This window comes from Momordica charantia (assembly GCF_013281855.1).
Source record: "Momordica charantia cultivar OHB3-1 chromosome 6 unlocalized genomic scaffold, Mcharantia_2.0 BLBB01000006.1, whole genome shotgun sequence".
Classification (NCBI taxonomy): domain Eukaryota; kingdom Viridiplantae; phylum Streptophyta; class Magnoliopsida; order Cucurbitales; family Cucurbitaceae; genus Momordica; species Momordica charantia.
The window spans coordinates 12,596,893-12,619,143 of NW_028275164.1; the positions used below are offsets into that span (position 1 = coordinate 12,596,893).

General features: G+C 35.7%; 1 protein-coding gene across 1 annotated transcript; it reads left to right on the forward strand.

Annotated features, from left to right (window-relative positions):
- Nucleotides 1–4,749: 4,749 nt before the first annotated feature.
- On the forward strand, nt 4,750–21,973 carry LOC111018257 (WRKY transcription factor SUSIBA2). Its single transcript, XM_022294277.2, has 5 exons — nt 4,750–5,380; nt 6,265–6,444; nt 19,204–20,060; nt 20,543–20,698; nt 21,136–21,973. Exons 1-5 carry the CDS (start codon nt 5,135–5,137, stop codon nt 21,842–21,844), a joined length of 2,148 nt encoding a protein of 715 aa, XP_022149969.1. The 5' UTR covers nt 4,750–5,134; the 3' UTR covers nt 21,845–21,973.
- Nucleotides 21,974–22,251: the final 278 nt, after the last annotated feature.

Sequence of the window (22,251 nt, forward strand, 5' to 3'; positions counted from 1 at the left end):
GGGGCATGGTCTTATACGTACTTTTCCTTTAGTTTGTATAATTTGGATTGAAGTTAATTAGTTATATGGACATAAGAGTGTGTGTATGTTTTGAGACTTAGTGAGAGTAAGTTTTGTGAATTTGAAGTTTGTTTTAATGAGTTTTTATTAACTTTGAATGAAATTGTTTGGGGGAAGGGGAGTGCTTTTCTTTTAGTTTGTGCAAATTGAATTGAATTTGTATGAGTTATATAGGCATATTTGTTTTTAGTTACGAAATCCAATTTTTTTTTTATATTTGAAGGGTTTTTGGATAACTTTGTTGAATTTGAAGTGAATTGATGATAGAGTTTGTGTGCATGTTTTTAAGTAAGTTTTGTGAATTTGAAGTTCGTTTTAATGAGTTTTTGTTGTTTGATTTCTCACATGTGGAGTGAGTTAGAATGTAAGTTTGTATGAATGTAAACGTGGTGAGTTAACTTTTAATGCTTAATTTTGAGTTCAAGGTATGTTGAGTGAGTTAGAAATTTTGACGACTTCTAAATTAGTTTTGAGGAAAGACTACTTATTTTGTTAACATAAGTTTATTTGTTATTTGTTTTTTCAGGTTCGTTCGATTTCTCTATCAAAAGCTTTGGGGTTCTTAAAATAGGTTGTTATGGGACTTATTTTGATAAAATTTCATGAAGAACTCGATGATATGAGACTTCTTAGAATAGGTTGTTAAATTTTACTTTGTATTGACTTTTTGTACTCTTGTAAAACCAATGTTTGTTTAATATTATAAATTTTAAATTCATGTCATTTAGGTTGTTAAATCATTGAAAATAATAATATATTGAAAAAAAAAGAGCTTTGGCGAAGAAATATGGCTTTCGTCGCTGAAGTCTAACTTTGGTAACGAATGTAGATGTCGTTGCCAAAGCCAAGCTTCAACGACGAGATTTTCATTCGTCACCGAAGCAATCTTCGGCGATGAAATCAAGTTTTGTCGCTGAAACTTGGCTTTGGTGACGATAGGGATTTCGTCGCCGAAGCCTACCTTCTGCTACAAAATTCATATTTCATCGTCGAAACGCTCTCGTGGGGAAACGACGACGAACTTGGCGACGATGTTCGTCGTCGCCAAATCCTTAAATTATTGTAGTGAAAATTGTCCAAATTACACCACAAACACTCTCTTTTTGAGAGTTTTCACCTCTCGACTAAACATTTGAGAGTAGAAGCCGACAAATCCAGGAGGTGGATGATCGAACAATTCGTTGACATTCGACAGCCTAAGGTCTACGGAATCTAGGATAAGGTATTTATGTCAAAGCTCGACAAGTTTCATCATGGTAAAAGTTGAAGGGGGAAGCTCTATTATTTGCGGACCTGACATGGAAGACTGATCTATGAGTGACCATCAACAGGTCCATCAGGTTGAACCTCATCAATCTGAGAACAAACTTCGACATCAGAAGGAATTTGTACCCTAGACGACGAGCTACCCATACTTGTACAATGATGAAGAAAAGTATAAGCTATACCTCGGAAACGAAAATACCTAGAAGAGACGAGCATGACGTCACTCTACGTTAAGAAACCTTTGGATAGATGACGTCACTGTACATCAGCTCGATGATTCGATTCTCGTAACGTCTCAACCAACTGTAATCCACCAGACCCTTGACACGTACGGGATGCTTAGAGCTACTTTGTCAAGCCGCAGATCACCAAAGTGAGTGCCAATGTTGGAGGGGATTTATCGATTGCCACGTGTCAACATCAAAGATCATCAATTGCTAGAATGATCAAGAGAATCAAAGAAGAAGATTCTACAAAGCAAGTTCTTTTAGCTCAACATCTGGAAGCCAAGCCGAGCTAAATTCTACATATTGGCTGACCTATGTCAAGTACGAGCTAAAGTTAACGAGTAACACGGGCACACAGACGACAGACATGTCCATCGACATGACAGTTCGGTCCTAGGTTATTGAAAGTTCTGTCGGGAGCTCGCCTGTATAAATAGAGAGCCTTATTTCTCATATAAGGTATGCGGAATATATTTCCTATCAAATATAGATCGGATTGTGTACTGACTGGAGTGTTGGCGTGCTAACTCTGTTTTGTAGATCCTTCATACTTCGGTGCACGTAGTAAGAACTTTGCAGATTCGACATTGATCAACTTTACGATCAAACAGAACCATTCATTTTTATCTCATTTCTTTCAATCACAAGTTTAGCATGACACTTCGCTCATAATTTATAATTTTTTTTTTGAAATGTAGTCAGAAAATTGTATCAAAGGCTCCTAGTGTGTATAAAATTTATGTTAATATTTGGTAAATGAGACCAAACTAAACACTTTTTAAAGCACAAAGACCAAAACGAAGATACACGGACAAAATGAAGAAAAGTTAAAAGTATAGTAACCAAAATAGACGATTTGAAAGTCCAACAAATTGAGCCTCACCAGTCTCTTGCCTTTCAAGCAAGGGGTGTGTAATTACAAAATCTGGTATGTGCCATTTTTTTGATATCCGTGAGTGTCTGAGCTAGCTTGTGTGCACCTCTATTAATCTCACGGGACAACCGCCTGACCCTACTACATTTGGTTGCCAAGATAACTCGTAGGATATTAAATCCTAAGTAGGTGGTCACCATAGTTTGAACTCATTCTCTCTAAATCGTTTGATATTTACATTGGCCTTTGTTAACTACTAAAAAGGATCTCAGAAGACGAGTTGATTTCACATGATGAAAATTTACATTTTCTAATCACAATTTCAACACATTACACTCAAATAAGATATGATATCTTGAACTATTCTCATATTGTACCATAGAATTTTTGTTGGGTACAAATTATATGCTATAATTTTATAAATACAAATAAAAATGGACATCCTAAAAATACAATAATCAAAATACATAAAATCTACAAATATAAAATTGAAATTAGAAATTAGAAAGATCAAAGAAGAATAAAGCTAAAAGTGTAGCTTACTAAAGCATGATATAAACCTAATTTTAACTATAGCAATAAAATTTTGTTTTTTTATTTATTTGAAAGACTAACAGTCAAATTATTGTTAGAAATAATTACTTTTTAAGTTTAAATACTATTTTAGTTGGTTATTAGTACTTTTGACTTGGTTTAGTTGTGTACCTTGAAAACGTCCATTTTGGTTATTGTATTTTAAATTTTTGTTTATTTTAATTTTTGTACTCTTAAAACATCCTTTTTGGTCCCTGTAGTTTTTAAAGAAGGATCATTTTGACTTTTCACTTTTATTTTTATCTCATTTCTTCCAATCATGACTTTATAAAGATTATGTACTAAAATAAACAAACCTTGAAAGTACAGTAATTAAAATAGACCATCATGAACCAAAATGAATCAAATCCGAGAATACAGAGACAAAAATAGTATTCAAAATTTTGCTTTTATAAAAAATAAGGTTAGATTCAACATAAATGGATAAAAATATGATACAATTTAAAATTTGAAGTTACCAATAAATATATTTTAAGAAAAGAAAATTAAGATAAAAAACTTAAAAGAGAGAGAGAGAGTTTGTTACTCTCTCACAAGAGATTCGGAGGAAATTAGTTTTTGTGATTTTAGATATTGTTTATTTTAAGGAGTGTGATGTAAAGTTTGTGGACTTTATTTTTAAAAAATAAAAATATAATTAAAAAAAAGAAAGAAAGAAAGCTTGTGGAACTAAAATTAGCACGTGTGCCAAATATTGTGTCACATGTCAAATTGACATGTGGAGTTTCCAAACCCGCACGTGCTCTATTTGTTGGTCTGATTTTATTTGTATTTCCACTTTTTTTTTTTCTCTTTTCTAAAAAAAAACTCTCCCTCCTCAAGGTTTCTCGGCTCTAATTACTTAACTGATTTTTTTATAAATCTTCTTTAGTTCAAATCCTTCGTAAATTTTCCTATTCTAGTTTATAAAATCTTAAAATATCTTCTAAATCTCAATAATTTTCAAATATATTTATAATTTTCCTTTTGAATCCTAAACTTTTTAAAAATTAACTAATTTGAGTCTCACTATTCGATTTTTTTTGGTCGAATATAGATTCTTAAATCAGTTGAGTTATACTCAGACATGTTTTTTCATTAATTGTTTAACAACCTAAACTTATGAACATCCCTATTAACGTGTTAATATTAACAAAGATTGAGGTAATATAAGTTAAGTAGATTCTCGAATGAACATTAAATAGGAACATAATAAGGATAAAAATTGAAATAGTTTTTACCAACATGAACATAATTCAATAGATAACATGAAAAGAGTAGATGAACATGTAAAATACCTCGATATGAACATAATCGGATAACCAAAAACTGACTTATAAATATATTTATTGACATGCTAACCTGAAAATATATTGAAATTATATAAGTAAACTAGATTTCAAAACGAATATTAAGTAAAAAAATATTAAGTAAAAAAAAATACGTAAAGACAGGAGAAGGATAAGAACACCAAAATAGTTTTTGTCAATATAATCATAACTCGATAAAGTATCTGCTTTTTCACTTAAAAGTTGGAGGATTTAAATTTTCAAAATGAACAAAAGTAAAATTTTTAAAAATTCTTTTGACAGTAAAATAGATATTTTAAAAGTTAAAATTACACGGGTGAGGGTGGTGAAAAAACTTAGAACTTTTTTTTGGGTCTTTTAATTTATAAAAAGTGAAATTTGTGTTACACGTGGTGCACAGTTGGTTGTTTGGTTTCTGATCTCTCTGTGAATCTTTATTTACGTAAAGAAAAAAAGAGGAAAAAGGAAAAAAGAGGAAGAAGAAGGAGGAGAAGATGAGGAAGAAGAAGAAGAAGAAGATTTTAGGAAGCTATTTTAAGAAATATTACACCTAACAGAATTTACGCTAATTTCTATCTTCCTTCCAAAAATTTGTTTCTGTTTCGATTTTGTAGTATTCTTTGTTTTCTTCTCTTCAATGTCATTCAAATTCCTCCATTTTCCAGTTGAAGTTAGAGAGAGAGAGAGAGCTCCATTTTTTTCACTGCAACTGAAGCTCAATTCCTTTGATTCATTGATTTTTCTTGTGTTTATCAACTCTTAATTTGAAGGAATTTTGAGATAGATAATGTTGTAAGTATCGAACACTGTGTGGATTGCAGTTCATGGAGGAGTACGGCGAGCAGAGAACTCCAACTTCAACCCCTGATTTTGCCGGGAATGAGGCTGTACCGGATTCAGATGATAAACGAGCTTCCAAGCGAGGGAGGCCCAAGATTAACGCCGCTAGGTTTCGTACTACCACTCCTCCTTTGGCTTCGCCGATTGTTGGATCTCCATGCCTCACCATTCCGCCCGGAATCAGCCCTAATCTGCTCTTCGACTCCCCCATTATGCTGTTCAATACACAGGTACCATTTCCGATTTTGCTTGTTGCTCAGAATTTTTTTTGCAGTGATTCATGGTTTAACTGGGGGATTAGTTTCGATTTTCATGCATCTCTGTTCTCTGTTTTTGTTTTGTGTATATCCATTATCCAATCCGGGTTATGTTTTTAGTTTTCTCTCGAATCATAATGAAGAGTTCAATTCTTTTTCTTCTTCCACTTGGTTTTCTTCTGTTCTGTCTTGCACCGATCTCTTGCGCTGATTTTGATTCTAGGAGTAAATCGTAACCATAGAGAAGCCATGGAGGTTTCTACTTTCTTTATTTTCCTCCTAGAGTGTTGCTTCATTGTCGGAGATGGATGTTTACAGTATTGATTCTTCAAATTTAAATAATAATTCAACGAACATTTGTATTGAAATCCAAATAGTCATACAATCGGAAGCATTAGATTTCTGAATAAATCCCATGTCTTTCTGGACCAATGGGCTCTTACTGGAAACTGAGAAGTCAATTGTTGATGTTTGTAACATGTATGAGTTTTGGTTTCTTGTTGATCAGTCTGGCATGGTTTTTCCCTAAGATTAAAATAGAGTTGTAGTTTAATATTGATTCTCTCCATCTTCAGATCAGAGAATACCAGGTGGAACAAATAGAAACAGACGTAGTTGAAAACTCCTTTTATTGCCAGATAAACTACTGCCTATTGTTTATTTACCAACATCCATATCTTAGAAACTTACGGTGGAGTTTATCAAACTGCATGTAACAATGCAAAGGGACACTGTTTGTCACGTGTGACATTACCACAAGGAACATATACATTGCTGTGAATTTTATTAGTTTTAGTTTTTTTTTTACTTTTAAATTCCTTCAATAATTTTTTCCCCTACTTGGTATGTTATCTCAGGATGTGCCATCTCCAACCACTGGCTCTTTTCCCATAGTTCCAGTAAAAGATGAGTATTCATTGTTGAATGCTGTAATGCCTGAAGATGGAAGTATCCACGGCAGTGAGGATTCCTACTTCAGGTTCACCCCTCAGGCGGACCATGATTCTCTTCAAGGTCTTTTGAGACTTGAAAATCAGGTAATGGGATGCTAATATTTCTTTTATGTTTGTGTAGTAAGTAGTAACTCTGCCCACAATTTCTGTGAATGTGCGAGGGATAAGGCATGCTTGCTCTCATGGTAATACAAAGAACAAGACAACTTCCACAATTCTTTTCTGATGGTGTTAAGAATTAGTACAAACATGTGTTAGTTTTATTGTTATTGTTTACAAATTTTAGGAGTTGTGATGGGTGGTTAATTTTATAGTTGGTAGTTAATTAAGTAGTGGAAGAGTGAATGTAAGTTGGGGAGAGCTTGTAAGCTCATAGTTTAGTGGCTGAGTGGTGTTGGTAAGATAGACTTTGAAGGATTGTGGTTTAATTGGTGGGTTAGTGGTGGTTATTTATTTTTCTATAAATATGTGTAAACAGTTCTCATTTCAGTGAATAGAAGTTCTTCTTCTATACATTTCTCTCTTGCTCCCATTTTGTTGTTCTCTTCTTTTTTTTGCTACAACGTACCAGAGTGTCCAAGTTCTTCATCCTATGTTTGAGTTTAGTGCTCAGTAAGAATGAGCAATGTTTATGTATACTAGCTTACTAGTGATAATTATAACTATTGGTGGCTATATATGAAAGTTTTTCTATAAGGACAAGATCTGTGAGTTCTTTATCACTAGTTATGATAGTGTAATTCTAGATGTTACTCTACAAAATGCTGAGATGCGAAGGAAGTGGAAGATCAAATGTGACAGCTTTATTATTATTATTATTTTATATTCGTGAATGTCTGGGCCAGCTTATGTGCATCTCGACTAATTTTACCGAACAACTGTCTGATCTTACTACATTTGGTTGCTTAGGAAACTCATAGGATATTAATCCTAGGTAGGTGACCACCATGGTTTGAACCCATCCCTCTAAATTCTTTAGAATTTTACCTTGGCTCATTTGGACAAATATGACAGCATTATTTGCTTTGCGAACTTCGATTGGTAAGGAGTTTATTGAGCATGTTCATGATGTATATTCTCCAAAGCAAGTGTGGGATACACTTTAAATGTTGTTCACTAAAAAGAACATGACAATGTTGTAGTATTTGGAGAACGAACTTGCTAGGACAACTCTGGGTAATTTGTTGGTTTCATAATATTTTCTGAAAATTAAAACTTTGTGTTATGAAATTTCAGAAGTGGACAAGGAAGAACCCATTAGTGAAGTGATGCTCATTTACGTCAATATCTTATTTGTGGATTGCAAAAAGAGTTTATGTCATTTATTTCTTCAATACAAGGTTGAGTAAATCAACATTCTATCAAGAAACCTTGGTGACAACAAGCAGTTTTCCCTCGAGGTAGAAGGTATTTTTTATACAGAAGACAAAGTAGAAAGAAGTTATGTTTCCAAATGTTCATTAGATAACAACAAGCATTCTGAAAACGAAAGGTAGTCCAAAGGTCGAAAGGATGTTTTAAGTGTGAAAAGCTGGGACGTATCAAAAGTGATTGTCGGGTGAAGCTAGTGTGTAGTCGATGTGGGAAATTAGGTCATATTAAACAAAATTGTCGAAGGAATCTTAAAGAAGCAGAAGCAAGTGTTGTATACGAAATTAACAAGCCTGAAAAACTCAATTGGGAACAATGCTTATCAATTGAAGCTATTGATCAACGTCAACCCATTAGTTGGTGTGCTTATGATTTTATTGATTATAGTGAGGATTGGACTATTTGTTCTAGTTGTTCTCGTCATATTATTGGAGATGTTCTCTTTTCTTTAATGTTTGTACGCATCATGGAAGAAAAGTCATTGCGATAGTTGATAATTCCAAAAGGACATGTTAATGTTGGGGATGATGCATCAAATATTGGTGATGTTCCTTGTAAAGAAGTTTTCGATGTTCAAAGTTTGAAGAAGAATTTTGTTCCTGAAGAGTTATTGTGATAGTCGATAATTCCAGAAGAAAGAATTTTGTTCCTGAAGAGTTATTGTAATAGTCGATAATTCTTCGAGTTATTGTAATAGTCGATAATTCCAGAAGAAGGACATGTTAATGTTGAGAATGATGTATCAAATATTGGTGATGTTTCTTGTAAAGATGTCTGTGATGTTCCAAGTTTGAAGAGGAATTTTGTTTATGTCTCTCACGTTGTTGATGCTAGGAATTTTTTTAGAAATAAATTGAATTTTTTTTTTTAGATAAGAAACATCTCTGTATTGATCAAAAAAGAGAGAAACAAACTAGCAGCTGGGGTAGAGGGAACCCCACCAAACAAACTAAACAACCGCTTCCCAATTGTTCAAAAACATGGAAAGGTTGTAGTCAGTGTTTTCGAGGTGCGCCCAGGCGCTCGCCTAAGGCGAGGGGCAAGGCGTTTTGGCCTGGACGCGCCTTGAACGGCGTCGAGGCGAGCGCCTTCAATCGGGCGCTCGCCTTTGTGCGCCTTGGCGCCATCGCCATAAGGTGAGGCGAGCGCCTCTTTGAAGCAAGGCGATTCTTTTTTTTTGTTATAATTTTAAAAAACCCACAAACGAAGACCTAAAAAGATGCAAACCCACACCCAAAAAAATCGAACTACCCACACGAAAGTCTTCTTCTTTCACCGCCGCTTCATCCTTTGCTGCTGCCATTGCTACCGCCTTTGCCCCCACTCATTGCACGATATGAAGCCATCATGCCTTCCTTCTCCTTCTTCGTAGACAATCAAAATATTTAGTTTCACCTATGAAGATGTATTTAGGGCGACGTAGGTGCTCGGAAAGGAAGAATTAGAGATGAAGAAGAAGAATCAGGAAAAAAGAATTAGAGATGAAGAAGAAGAGGAATTGGAAAAGTAGAAGTAGAAGAAGAATTGAAAAATATAATAAAAGATATGGGGATTTGATGCTTGGTTGAAACTTTTCCTATTCCATTTACGTTTTCAAGGCATGCACATTAATTGCATGCAATTTTATCTTGCCATCTGGAAGCAAAAGGGAAAGATGGCAATAATTTTTTTTTATTTAAGTTAATTTATGATTTAATTTTAGTATTCCACTTAACCACTAATTTTATTAATTTATTTTTAAATTTATATTTTTAATTTTTCTTAATTATTTAAGTTAAAATTTATTTGCACCAAATATTTTCACCTAAAGTATTTTTGGTATTGATTTTTTGTATTGTTGACATTTACTATTTTGGTATTGATTTTTTAAGGTAATTTAAGCACTATATATATAATTTTTACTTATTTATTAAGGTGCACCTCGCTTCAATCGGGCGTCGCCTTTGTATCGCCTCTCGCCTCAAGGTGATTAAAGGGTTTGTCGCCTTGCGGTGCGCCTTGCGCCTCGAAAACACTGGTTGTAGTTACAAAAGAATTTACTATAAGTGATGCACCACCGATAAGTCGTGTGCTGTACATTCCTACAAAAAAAACCAAAAGCAGTTGACTTATCTTCAAACCTGCGAGAATTCCTTTCCAGCCATAGACTCCATAGGAGAGCCCTTGAAGCACACTCCCAAATAAACTTAGCCTTTTTAGGAAGAGTCCACCCACGAAGCACTTCAACCATCCAATCATCTATCAATTTTGGGAAGCAAATAGAAATTTCAAAGGTGTTTAAGAGGAGACACCGGTTCTTTTATGCAAAAGAACAATGCAGAAAAATGTGATCTATGTTCTCACTGTGAGTCAAACAAAAGGAGCAGACCGAAGGGGATAACACCCAATTCTTGCACTTTTTCTGTAGATTCTCATGAGTATTAAGGCTTCTACGAGCAAGAGACCAAAGGAAGACTTTGATCTTTTTTGGAACCTTGAAGTTCCATATTGCCGAGATGAGGGGTGATCTCAAAGAAGGGCTACAATCCACCAGCTTCAAACGGGCCGAGCGAGTAGAGAACTGACCATTTTTTCCAGGAGGCCATAAAACCCGATCCTCCCCCTCACCCAATCGCACCACATCGATAACTTGGATAAGATTTATCCAGTTTTCAAGCTCCCAATCAAAAAGACCTCTACGCAGGCCTAGATCCCAATCGTTCTCATTAGCATTCCAACACTCCATGACTGTGGCTTCCTTTTTTGTAGAGAGATTGAACATGTCAGGGAACCTCTTCTGGAGAGAGTCATTCCCAATCCAACTGTCCGACCAGAATTTAATACGATTCCATTTCCTCGTCTTGAACTTAAGGAATTTGGAAAAAAACGAGCTGTTCTTGAAAATATCGAACCACGGTCTTCCTTTGGCACAACCTTTAGTAGGAAGGGTATTCCACCCGTGAGGTTCTTTACCGTACATGCTAGCTATCACCTTCCTCCAAATCACATTGTCTTCTTGGGTGAATCTCCAAAGCCATTTAAGTAGTAAAATGTTGTTCTGTAAAGCCCCTATACCAAGACCTCCATAATGCAACGGAAGAGCGGTCTTTCCCCAATTCACCAGGTGAGTAATAGAGCCATTATTGCTATTTCCTTTCCAGAAGAAATCCCGAGACACATCTCAATTTCCTTTATAACCTTCGTAGGAGCCTTTAAAACCGAGAAGTAGTATAGGGGAAGACTTGTGATCACCGATTGCGCAAGAGTGAGTCTACCGCCTTTTGAAATGAAGAGGTTCTTCCATTTGTCTATCTTTTGCCTTATTTTATCAATAAGAGGATCCCAAAAAGTTTTTTTCTTATAATTGCCCCCCAAAGGAATTCCCAGATATGAAAAGGGAAGCCTTTCCACTTTACAGCCTAACATTCTAGCTTTGTCTTGAAGAACATTTTCTTCTACATGAATTCCTATAATAGTTGTTTTCGAAAGATTCAACGACAGCCCCGAAGCCTGTAGGAAAATGTCTAAGATCATCCACCATTTTTCCAACATGCCTATCTCATTTGGACAGAAAATCATCGTATCATCGGCGTATTGCAAGTGAGAGACTTCCACCTCCTCCCTACCAATGCCAAAGCCTTTGATCAGCCTTCTTTGACTACAAAAATGGACCATTCTACTGAAAGAATCACCAACTAAGGTGAAAAGGAAGGGGGAGAGAGGGTCCTCTTGCCTCAACCCTCTTTTGGCAAGAATTTTACCTCGGGGCCAACCATTAATAAGAATAGAAAAATTAGTGGAAGTTAAACAACCCATAATCCAATTTCTCCATCTGGACCAAAAGCCCTTCTGTTCCATGATTGCTTCCAAATAAAGCCAATCTACCTTGTCGTAAGCCTTCTCATAATCTAACTTAAGAACGAAGCTTGACCTGTTTCTCACCTCCCAATCTCTAACTGCCTCTGAAGCAATAAGGATAGCATCAATTATTTGATGACCTTCGATGAAAGCAGACTGTGCATCGTGAATGATCATTGGTAAAACTTTCTTAAGTCTTTCCGCGAGCACTTTTGAGATGATCTTATACAAAGATGTTACCAAACTAATCGATCTGTACTCGCCAACCTTCATAGCCTTCTTCTTCTTAGGGATTAAACAAATATAAGTCTCATTTGTGTACCTGTTGATAACCCCATTTCTGAAAAAATCCTGGAACACCCCCAATAAATCTTGCTTGATAATGTTCCAGGACTTTTTGAAGAATTCATTTGAGAAACCATCCGGCCCCGGGGACTTCAAATTTCCGAGGCTAAAAACAGCTTGCTGAATTTCCTCTATATCGAAGGGTCTCTCCAGCCAAGTTGTCCAACGATCCTCAAGGCCTTCCCATTGAACGTCTTCAATCAGAAAACGAGGTCTCGAGGAATCCCCATATAATCGCTCGTAGAACCCAACAATTTCCTGAACAATCTCGTTTTCAGAGGAAAGTACCTCTCCATTGTCTTTTTCTAACATGGAAATGATGGTTTTAGATTTTCTAACTGAAGACCATCCATGAAAAAAGTTAGAATTTTCGTCCCCCTCCTTGAGCCAATTTAGCTTACATTTTTGGGCCCATTTCCTCTGCTCTGATGGACAAAATAAGGAAATTATTTCTGTGCTCCTCTCTTTCAACCTTCTCTTGTCTCAGAGAGAAGTCTAACTTCTCCAAGTTTTTTGTCAAGCCCATCTATTCTTCGTTCGCAGTCTCTAAGGTCGTTTTCAACAACCCCAAAAGTCTCTTTGTTCCACTTTCTTAGCCGAATCTTGATTTCTTTCAACTTATTCATAAAAACATAGTCGGGCCATCTGAAAGTGGGGAGAGAATTCCACCAAGACTCAATGTTATCCTTGAAAGAAGGATGATCCAACCACATATTTTCAAAGCGGAAAGGGGAGGGACCCCATTTCTGGTTGCCTAAACGTAATAAGAGAGGGAAATGGTCCGAGGTTGTACGAGGGAGTCTGAGTAGTTCGACTTCCTTAAAATCTTCCACCCACCCCTTAGAAAGGAAGAATCTGTCAATACGAGTAGCCACTGGGTTAATTCTGCCATCAGACCATGTGTACAAGCCATTCTTCATGGGGACGTCAACTAGATTCAAATTATCTATCAACAAGTTAAAATTCCGCATACTCCTCGTCACTCTGCCTCCACTAGATTTATCTTCTAGCCGTCTAACCACGTTAAAATCGCCCCCCACACACCAGTGGTCCGCACAAAGACCATTTAGGTCCAAGACTTCTTGCCAAAAATCATCTCTGGCTTTGTAAGTTGAGGGCCCATAGACACCTGTAATCCAACCAACAAAGCTATCTTTGAAAATAACCCGAATAGAGACAGAGAACGTACCTAAAACGGTCTCTTCCACCTTAACTGATCTGGTTCCACATAATGATCACGCCCCTCGCCGATCCTTCTGCATTCAGCTCGGACCTGCCAATGTGTCTCGAGCTCCAGATGGATTTCACTAACCTTCTGTCTATCGTGTTGAGCTTCGTTTCTTGAAGAATCACCACGTTGGGGCTAGTTTTGACTAAAAGGGACTTCACCAGAACTCTTTTGGAGGGAGCGCCGAGGCCTCTAACGTTCCAGGAGATAACTTTCATTCAGAAACCATCCGTCCCTTAGATTCATCTACTTCCTTTGCCTCTAATTCTCTTTCCATGGCCCTAAGAAGGTTCGTGATCTCTCTGGATTTTTTCTTGGTGGAAACGCTACCTTTGGCAGAAATCGGTCTAATGCACATCTTACACTCCCGAAGAGATCGAACCAACTTTCTAGAGAAAGGAAACTTGTCTGAAACTTCCTCATCATCCTTATAAACTTCCTCCTCCGAGGCCTGAATAGACTGACCCGAACCATTCTGTTCTATAATTTTAAGTGCCAACGGAGAGCTGCCCTCCCCTTCCTTTTCCGTTGTCCTGTTCATTTCTACATCATCTACCCTTCCATTCTGATTTTCCTCTTCTTGAAAACAAACGTTCTGTTCAATCTTGTGCTTCATATTGTACAAGCTTAAGTCATTTAAATAATTTGGAGGTTAGCCTTAAAGTTGGGTTAACATTTGTTCTTTTGGTCAGATTATTACTTTTTCTGCTTGGGTAATTAGGTAATTAGGTAATTAGAAAAGCTACACGTGTGAAGTATTTGTAGATGTTGTTGGTGAAGTTGATCAAAGAGTTTCATTCAGTCAATTGAAAGGATTTTTGCATAGAGGGAAAGTCTTGGGAAGGTGTTTTTCAACCTGAGGTGAGATAATTAATGTAGTTGTTCATATGAGTATGTTACAGCTGATTGGTTTTCGTACAACTTAGAAACTTAGACTGGATGTCTATTTCCCTCTATGTATAATAAGTGCTGCCTCTGGTCTTCAAGAACTTAAGTTAGGGAATCTAGATTTCCGTGATATAGAGTCCCACACAATTCCGGCCTAAACGACGAGCAAACACTCGAATGTGAGAGCAAGGGATCGAATTGGCCTACTCGAAGGTGTGTGCCATTGCACACAACTCAAAGTTTAGAGTATTTTGTGAACATTGCAATCCGAAGATTACTCATCGAGATGTTATGGTTGCTATGCATTGCTTGATGAAGATTTTGACGCCATAGTTGGCGATTTTGACCTAGCAAAGTTGGTTGGTGTTAATTGATAAATGTCACTCAAGTTTTAGGAGATAATGGGTCGTATACATTGGAATACTAACCCATTAGAAAATCATTTGAAAAGACCCGATGTTTTCAATTTTTTTCCGATTAGGACATCATGTGTTTAGACCATGTTATATGTCAACATGCAAATGACTTCTCGTCCTTTGAAGAAGAAAATGATGTTTTACTCCTCGACCATGTCCAGAAACTAAAAAGGGAGAAGCAACTCAATGCTATTGTGGATCGTTTCTGTTGAGGGAGAAAAGCAATGACTATAACTATCGAGCAAGTTTGAAGTAATTAGAAGTGCGTTTGGTGTTGTTGACCGTATGATTGCACTAAGGTGGAGTGTTAAGAATTAGTGCATGTGTTAGTTTTATTGTTATTGTTTCCACACTTTGGGAGTTATGTTTGGTGGTTAATTTTATAGTTGGTAGTTCATTAAGTAGTGGAAGAGTGGTGGTAAGTTGGGGAGAGATTGTAAGCTTAGTGGCTTAGTGGATTAGTGGTGTTGCTTAGAGAGAATTTGAAGTGTAGTGGTTTAATTAGTGGGTTAGTGATCAGTTATTTATTTCCTACAAAAACCTGTAAATAGTTCTCATTTCAGCACATAGAAGTTTTTTTTGTCCAATTTCTCTCTTATTTGCACTCTATATTCTCTTCGTTTTTTCGTTACACATGGATGACTAGCTTTCATTTGAAAACATGAAAGAATAAAAAAGTGGCCTACTATTTAATGGGCGTCCTTTTCTTGGGTTGTTCCCACTTATATGTCATGAATCCCCTTTATCTAGTTAATGTGAGAATTTGGTCGTACTCCCACCAATCCTTCCCTCGAACAAAGTATCATATAGCCTCCCTCAAACCATCATCCATGTGTCTGCTCTTAGTTGGTTGAGAATTTTCTCTCGATCTAAGTCAACTCCTCTCCTATGGAGCACACTACCTCTCTTGATAGAGCACAACATCATGAAACATAGTAATGGTACATTAATAATTAGTTAGGAAAATTGTTAGGGAGATTTGTTATAAATAGGACGAGTGAGAAATGATTGAAGTGGGCAATTGTTTAGTGTGGTTTAGGCTTGAGTAGTAAGTACACTCAAGAGAGGGGAGAGTCCAAGTACCTCGAATTACTAGAGATTATTGTAGTCCTATCTTTTGATCTTTCAATTGATTTCAGCTGTTTGGATATTCTACCAACCGTTCCAAAGGCCTCCTAACATCTCTAAAAATTTTCCCATTTCTTTCCAACCAAAATCTCCCGCTGAATGGCAAAAAAAGCAGAGTGCCAAAGACGACTTCCACAATCTAAGTCTAATATAAGTTGAAATATGACATGGTATAAGCGTTGCAAATCATATTCTTGCAGCTCGAAGAAGTTTTGGCTCCTTAGAGAACCTCATATTTTAACTAGGATACAATATTTCACCCATGCATCATTCCCCCTTATTACAGCAAGCTTTAACAGTACTGAGATTGGGTTTCTCCTTTTCAATGATTGTAATAGTCAGGAATCACAAACCCATTGAGATGAATCGATGAATCATATTCTAACTCTAAATCTTTAATAACATTATTAGTCCGCTAAGGTGATCATCCTAGCTCATGCATCTTTTGCTTGAAATTCAAACTTATCATATAAATTTCATGTGTGGAAATGTCTAAATCCAAATCAACTGCTGATGTAGGATGAAACCATGCATTGTCTCATGATAATAGTTATTTTTTGGTTTTAAATATTATTTTGATCCCCATAGTTTCAACTTCTGATCATTTTAGTTTATGCACTCTCAAAATATCTATTTTGGTCCCTATACTTTAAAAATATGACCATTATGGTCTTAAATATCATCTATACAATTAATAGACCAAGTTTCATATCACAATCTTTATGATATTATTAAATAGAGGTAAAAACTTGGTCTTAAAAACTCTATTAATTGAAATACTAGAGAAGGCACTTGTAAAAACTTCTTGGAAATCTTGCAGAATATATGAATTGCCAATTTAGTAGTCATTTCGAACTTAGCAGGTTTAGATAGGGTGGATTGCTTTGCAGGTTTGTCACTTAGGAGGGGAGTGTTTGGAGCAAGTAGTAAACTTACTATTCAACTTTCCCAAATCACGATTCGATACCCTACTTTATTCCTATCTATCTCTCCTCTCTTTCTTCAGGTGGGCCACACATTCTCTCACATATTTTTCTCTTCTCTCGTCCCCTCATTTCTCTCTTAAATCATCTATTTTTAACGACCATTCATTACTCTCCTATCTCTTCTTATTTTTGGTTATTTAACTTTTTTTTGTTTAATCGATTCTTTTTTTTTTTAACAAATTAATGGTTTCACATCTCTCGATGCTCCCAATTATAGATATTGAAGTTTTCTAAATTATAATAGGAATATTTTTTAATTTTTATATATATATGATAATTGTTTTTAATTATTATGAATATTTATAATTTTCTTTTACTGAAAAATATATATTTATATGAATTATAATTCAATTTTATGTGTATATATAGTTATAACTTGATATAAAACAAATTTAAGAATGCTCAACTTAACTAATTAAATTTTGACATTTGATTCCATTCAATTAATTAAATACTAAAGTTAATCTTAATTTTTGGGTGCAAAAGTTATCTCTTTTTTTTTTTTTTTTAATTATTGTTCTATTTTATCCATATATTTCTAGTTATAAAAATAAATAACTTTTAATGTGTGGTTTTAAAATAAGAAAAGTAGTTTATTTTGGATATATATATATATAATTTCAAGCTAACAAATATTAAAATAAAAGAATATATCTAATTTTCAAATTAGTCATACTTAAAGGAACAAAATATAAATAGTATTTTTTTCAAATTTATTTGGAATAAAATTAGTAAAATAAATAATATTTAATTTAAATGAACTATTTATTTAATTTTTAAATTAGCCACCGTCATAGTAACAATAATAAAAAATTGAATTTAACTATATATATATATATATATATAATTTTACTTCTATATAACCTTTGAATTCTCAAATATGTTATTACTTTTTACTTTTCAAATTGAGCAAAAGCAGTTACTTATTTGATTTTTTGATGTTTTTTTTCTTTCAAAATATCGAATAAAAGGGTTGCATTATACCTTTGAAATCTTTAAAAAAAAATTATTTTGGTGAAAAATCTCAATTTTATGATTAACGGGAACAAATCTTTATTAATTAAATTTTGAAAAAAAAATAATTGGAATCTAACTCTAATACAATACAGTAAAATTATAACGAAAATAATTAGTTAACAGAAACTCAGCTTACATAACTCCGACTTAAAAACTTCTTGCCCCAAACGCAAACTTCAAAACTCTAGGTTTAACAACTCTGCAGTCTACACCACAAACACAACCTAAACAACTCCATGTTAAAAGAACTCTAGAGTTAATAATTATTTGTCCCAAATTCCCCCTTAATGAGTCAAACTGCAATCATTGAATGTAGAGATGATTAAGAACAACAAATCAGAAAGTTACAAATCTAAGGTGAGCATGGAACAGTAAGAAAGACGACAATATTTGGTGAAAGAGGAAAGGCAAGATACAAGCATTATTGCACGTGTCAAGACCATTCTAATTGACTATTGATTTCCCAGAGCACGCCTAGGTTAGCAAAAAGCCAGAACGACATATGGTTTGGCAGCATGGTGAAATTCAATCTTGTTGGAAAAAAAGAAGGCATACTTGTTGTTTCCTTTCTTAGGTAAGACCGGAGTGAAAGAGGCCTTATCAGATGCAGTTTGTGGTGGTTATGGACCCATGGTAATCTCACAGTGGAAGACAGTCAAATTAAGTTCTCAATTTCTCCCTAATGAACGTTTAGTTTTGCCCTTAACCTTAAACCAGGGTCTAACATCAGGGCTGAGGCATGATTTGGAGAGAGGGCAGGAAAAAGGGAAGGAAAGAAAATATAAAAGGACTGATACCAGAAGTCCTCAAGTTCAATTGATTTCAAATTCTTGTTTCTTTCAGAATTTATTAGGCTTCGTAATGGTTGTTGAGATCTATTTGCCAAAAGAAACCCAAAACTCAGAGTAATGCTGTCAAAACCTCGAGATATCTGTTATACTGAAGCGTACTCCAAATTCTATATGATTCCTAATATAGAATTTCAAAATCGAACAAATATAAAAACATTTTCTTTGGCAGCTTCTACTATGAAATGTTTTTTTCTTCTGTCCAACTTAATACATATGCAGAATCTATACGTGCCAATTGGAGAGCCTGTTTGTAACTCTTTTGGATCCCTTTTGTAATTTCATTTATTTCAATGAATTTGTTTTCTTATCTTAGAAAAATACATATGCAGAATCAAACTGTCCCCTCACACCCTCCACAAAGCCCCGACTGTGTTGGCATTTGAAGCAATCTCTGAAAGTTGCATCAGCTTTAGCATCTTTCATATTTGATTTGGAACACAGTGTTACTCTCTACTCGTGGCAATTTTTCTGCTGCCAAATGGGTAGCAAGGTGTTAAGAACAATGATTTGTGGCTCCAGAATGCAGAAAAATAAATATGGAATCTTAACTTGAGGTGACGGGTGAGTTTTAAGTAGGCCACATCTTGAAAAGTATATATTTTCATGACCGAGTTTTATCTGGATGTTGTCTTATTTAGAGTGTTCCGGAATGGGCTAGATTTGTCTCACATATTTCTCACATAAACTGATCATTGTAGTTATTAGTCTGTTTAACATCTTAAGAAAATACTGTCTTGGACTTAATTTTGTTTGGTTATATTTCAATTTTTGCTCAGGAAGCTGACATTGATCATCAAGCCTTTGAATCAGAGAAAACGCTGATGGATTTTGAATTCCCACCTGATTTTCCAAAAGAGGCTTCTGTATTGAAATATGATCTCGCTTCATCCACTGATATTGACCTTTTCGATGGCAAGATTGTTAATGGTAACTGTGACAATATGGAAATTTGTGTTCCTGATATAGCTGATAATCCATCATCTGTACCTGAATCTTCAAAAAGAGAAGACATTGGGACACAGCATCCTTTAGAAGGTGAACAGAAAGGGTCTTACGTTCCTTTGGGAATGTTAAGGACGTCAGAAGATGGTTACAACTGGAGAAAATATGGGCAGAAACAGGTCAAAGGTAGTGAATATCCAAGAAGCTATTATAAATGTACACATCCTACTTGTCAAGTAAAGAAAAAGGTGGAAAGATCTCTTGATGGTCAAATCACAGAAATAATTTATAAGGGTAATCATAATCATGCAAAACCTGATCCCAATCGTCGGGCAATGCTTGGATCAGTGCTAGCATTGGATGATGCTTCAGAAAATGGTGAAGGTTGTGGAAGCCGTGCCAAAGCTGAAGCTGGGCTGACATGGAGAAACACTCAATATGGGTGGAGTGTTGATGGTCTAGAAAGGACATCCTCAGCATCGGTTCTGACTGAGCTTTCCGATCCATTGTTAAATCCCCAAGGGAAAACTGTTGGGGTTTTTGAATCTGTCGGAACTCCAGAGCTTTCATCTACAGTTGCTAGCCATGACGACGATGATGGTGGTGGTGATGACGATGATGATCACACAACTCAGGGTAGTATTTCAGTTTGCGTTGAAGCTGATGATGTCGAACCTGAATTGAAACGAAGGTAATGATCCTGCTTTTTTAACTGGATATTATTATATAGAAGACCATTAATTTGTTTATTATGGACTGACTACAAATTGCCTAGAATAACCTGGTGGATTGGGTATGTATAAATCTGCAAGAGGTGATGATATGATAAAAGATTGACCATAAATGCATGGAACTAATGAAGTCAGTATCTACAGTTTTTGACGCTATAGTGTGGATGATTTTCATAACCTCCCTGGATCCTACCACTTAAGAGAGCGCATTTTTGTGGAACCTACTTAAATTTATCATATTATGAATTACAGAGCTTAGATTTCAAGAAACGTATTGGTAAGTTACCTATCTAACCCTTCTTGATTTGATGATTTACATATTTTCAGTTGATATCCTTTCTCAACTGCATTTAACTCATGTAGCTTGATTTTGTTAAAACATCCTGACAAATTTATTATTAGCTGCAAAGATTGCTCATCTTCAGTGTGAATATTGTGGCAGGCGAAAAGAGGGCAATTCAATTGAAACAAACTTGGCTTCAAGGTCTCGTGAGCCAAGAGTAGTTGTCCAAATTGAAAGCGAAATTGACATACTTGAAGATGGATATCGATGGCGGAAGTACGGGCAAAAAGTTGTCAAAGGAAATCCAAATCCAAGGTACCAACATTTCAGTCTATGCTACCTGTGTGAATATGCGTTATTGTTGCATTCTATGTTATGTTTCTGAGGATTGGAGGGAAGAGGATGAATTATTCTTATTCTAAATAAGTGCGTACTTCAAAATTTCCTCTCGAGTTAGAAGGGAAATTTTCCATGTATGGGTACCACTATCATTTAATGTCAGCCATAAAAAGGTTGTGGTGTCAAGCAACATTAAAAGGAAAAATTATGGTATGAACTAAGGGGTAGGTACTCCCGTAGTAAAAGAAATTCTTTCGAATTAAAATAGTCATTGGTACCAAAGTTTTGATATGCACATGATTTATGAATTCAAAGATCCTCGTGATGGGTAGGTATCAACATGGTGTTGTTACTGGTCATAATATGTTGATTTCGTCTCCTATCATTTGATAATATTGCTGTTTCTTCTACAGGAGCTACTACAAATGCACGAGTGCTGGCTGTTCAGTAAGGAAACATGTTGAGAGAGCATCCGATAATCTTAAATGTGTAATTACAACATACGAAGGAAGACACAATCACGAAGTGCCTGCAGCAAGAAACAGCAATCAAGTAAACTCGAGTAATGGCAATGCACAGCCTTCTGCGTCTCATGTGCAACCAAGAAACTTGAACATCCCGAAGTCCGAAACACAAATTCAAGATCTCGCCGCCCGGTTTTATCCGAAACCTGAATTTAACAATGACTATCAGAGGTCTGCCTGTTTTGATACTTTTAGCAGCGATATGAAACTTGGAGCCCCTTCACTCTGTCAAATGAAGTTCCCTCCATTACAAAACACCTTGCCTTATAGCCCCTTTGGATTAAGTTCAAAGCATTGCACAACGAGTATTGCTGGTTCATTGGCGTCCGTGGTCCCGGACTTCCCGATTTCCTTGCCATTGAATCAAAACCTCTCGGCTGCTGGTTTCGATTTTACCAATGGAAGACCAATACCACCATTTCAGGTTTTCCTGGCTGGTCAGCAGCTGAGAGACACTGAGAGGTTCCTCACACCCAAACAGGAGCACGACGATGATAACATCTGTGTTCCTTTCCAGCCAATTGTTGATAGTACGAACGGATCTTCATCATCATCAGTCTCATCAGTTTACCAACAAATCATGGGAAATTTTCCATAGGCTTTTTTCTTCTTCACACGATAATGTAGTAGTATGGGCACATTAAAGCTTTTTTCTTATTGCATTCAATGTAATTACTCTTATATTCATAATTCAATGCCCACAAATCCCATATAGTTTCCATAGTAACTCTGCCTCGCGACCTCTTCAAGCTAGTTCCGAAGTGGCAGAAAATGCCTATTTAAACACATGTATTTACTTTCAAATAACTGAGAACAGTAGTAGCCAAGGCTGAAGCTTGATCATCTCTTGTGTGAGCTGCAAAATAAGTTTCTCAGAGGCATAAGACAATCGACCAATGTGTTGCTCCCTCGGTAAAGCTCATGCTCATTGTCGTTTCGATTGCTTATTACTTATGTTAACAAACTTGTTTTCTCTGCTCTTATCAGTCACTGACTTGTAATATC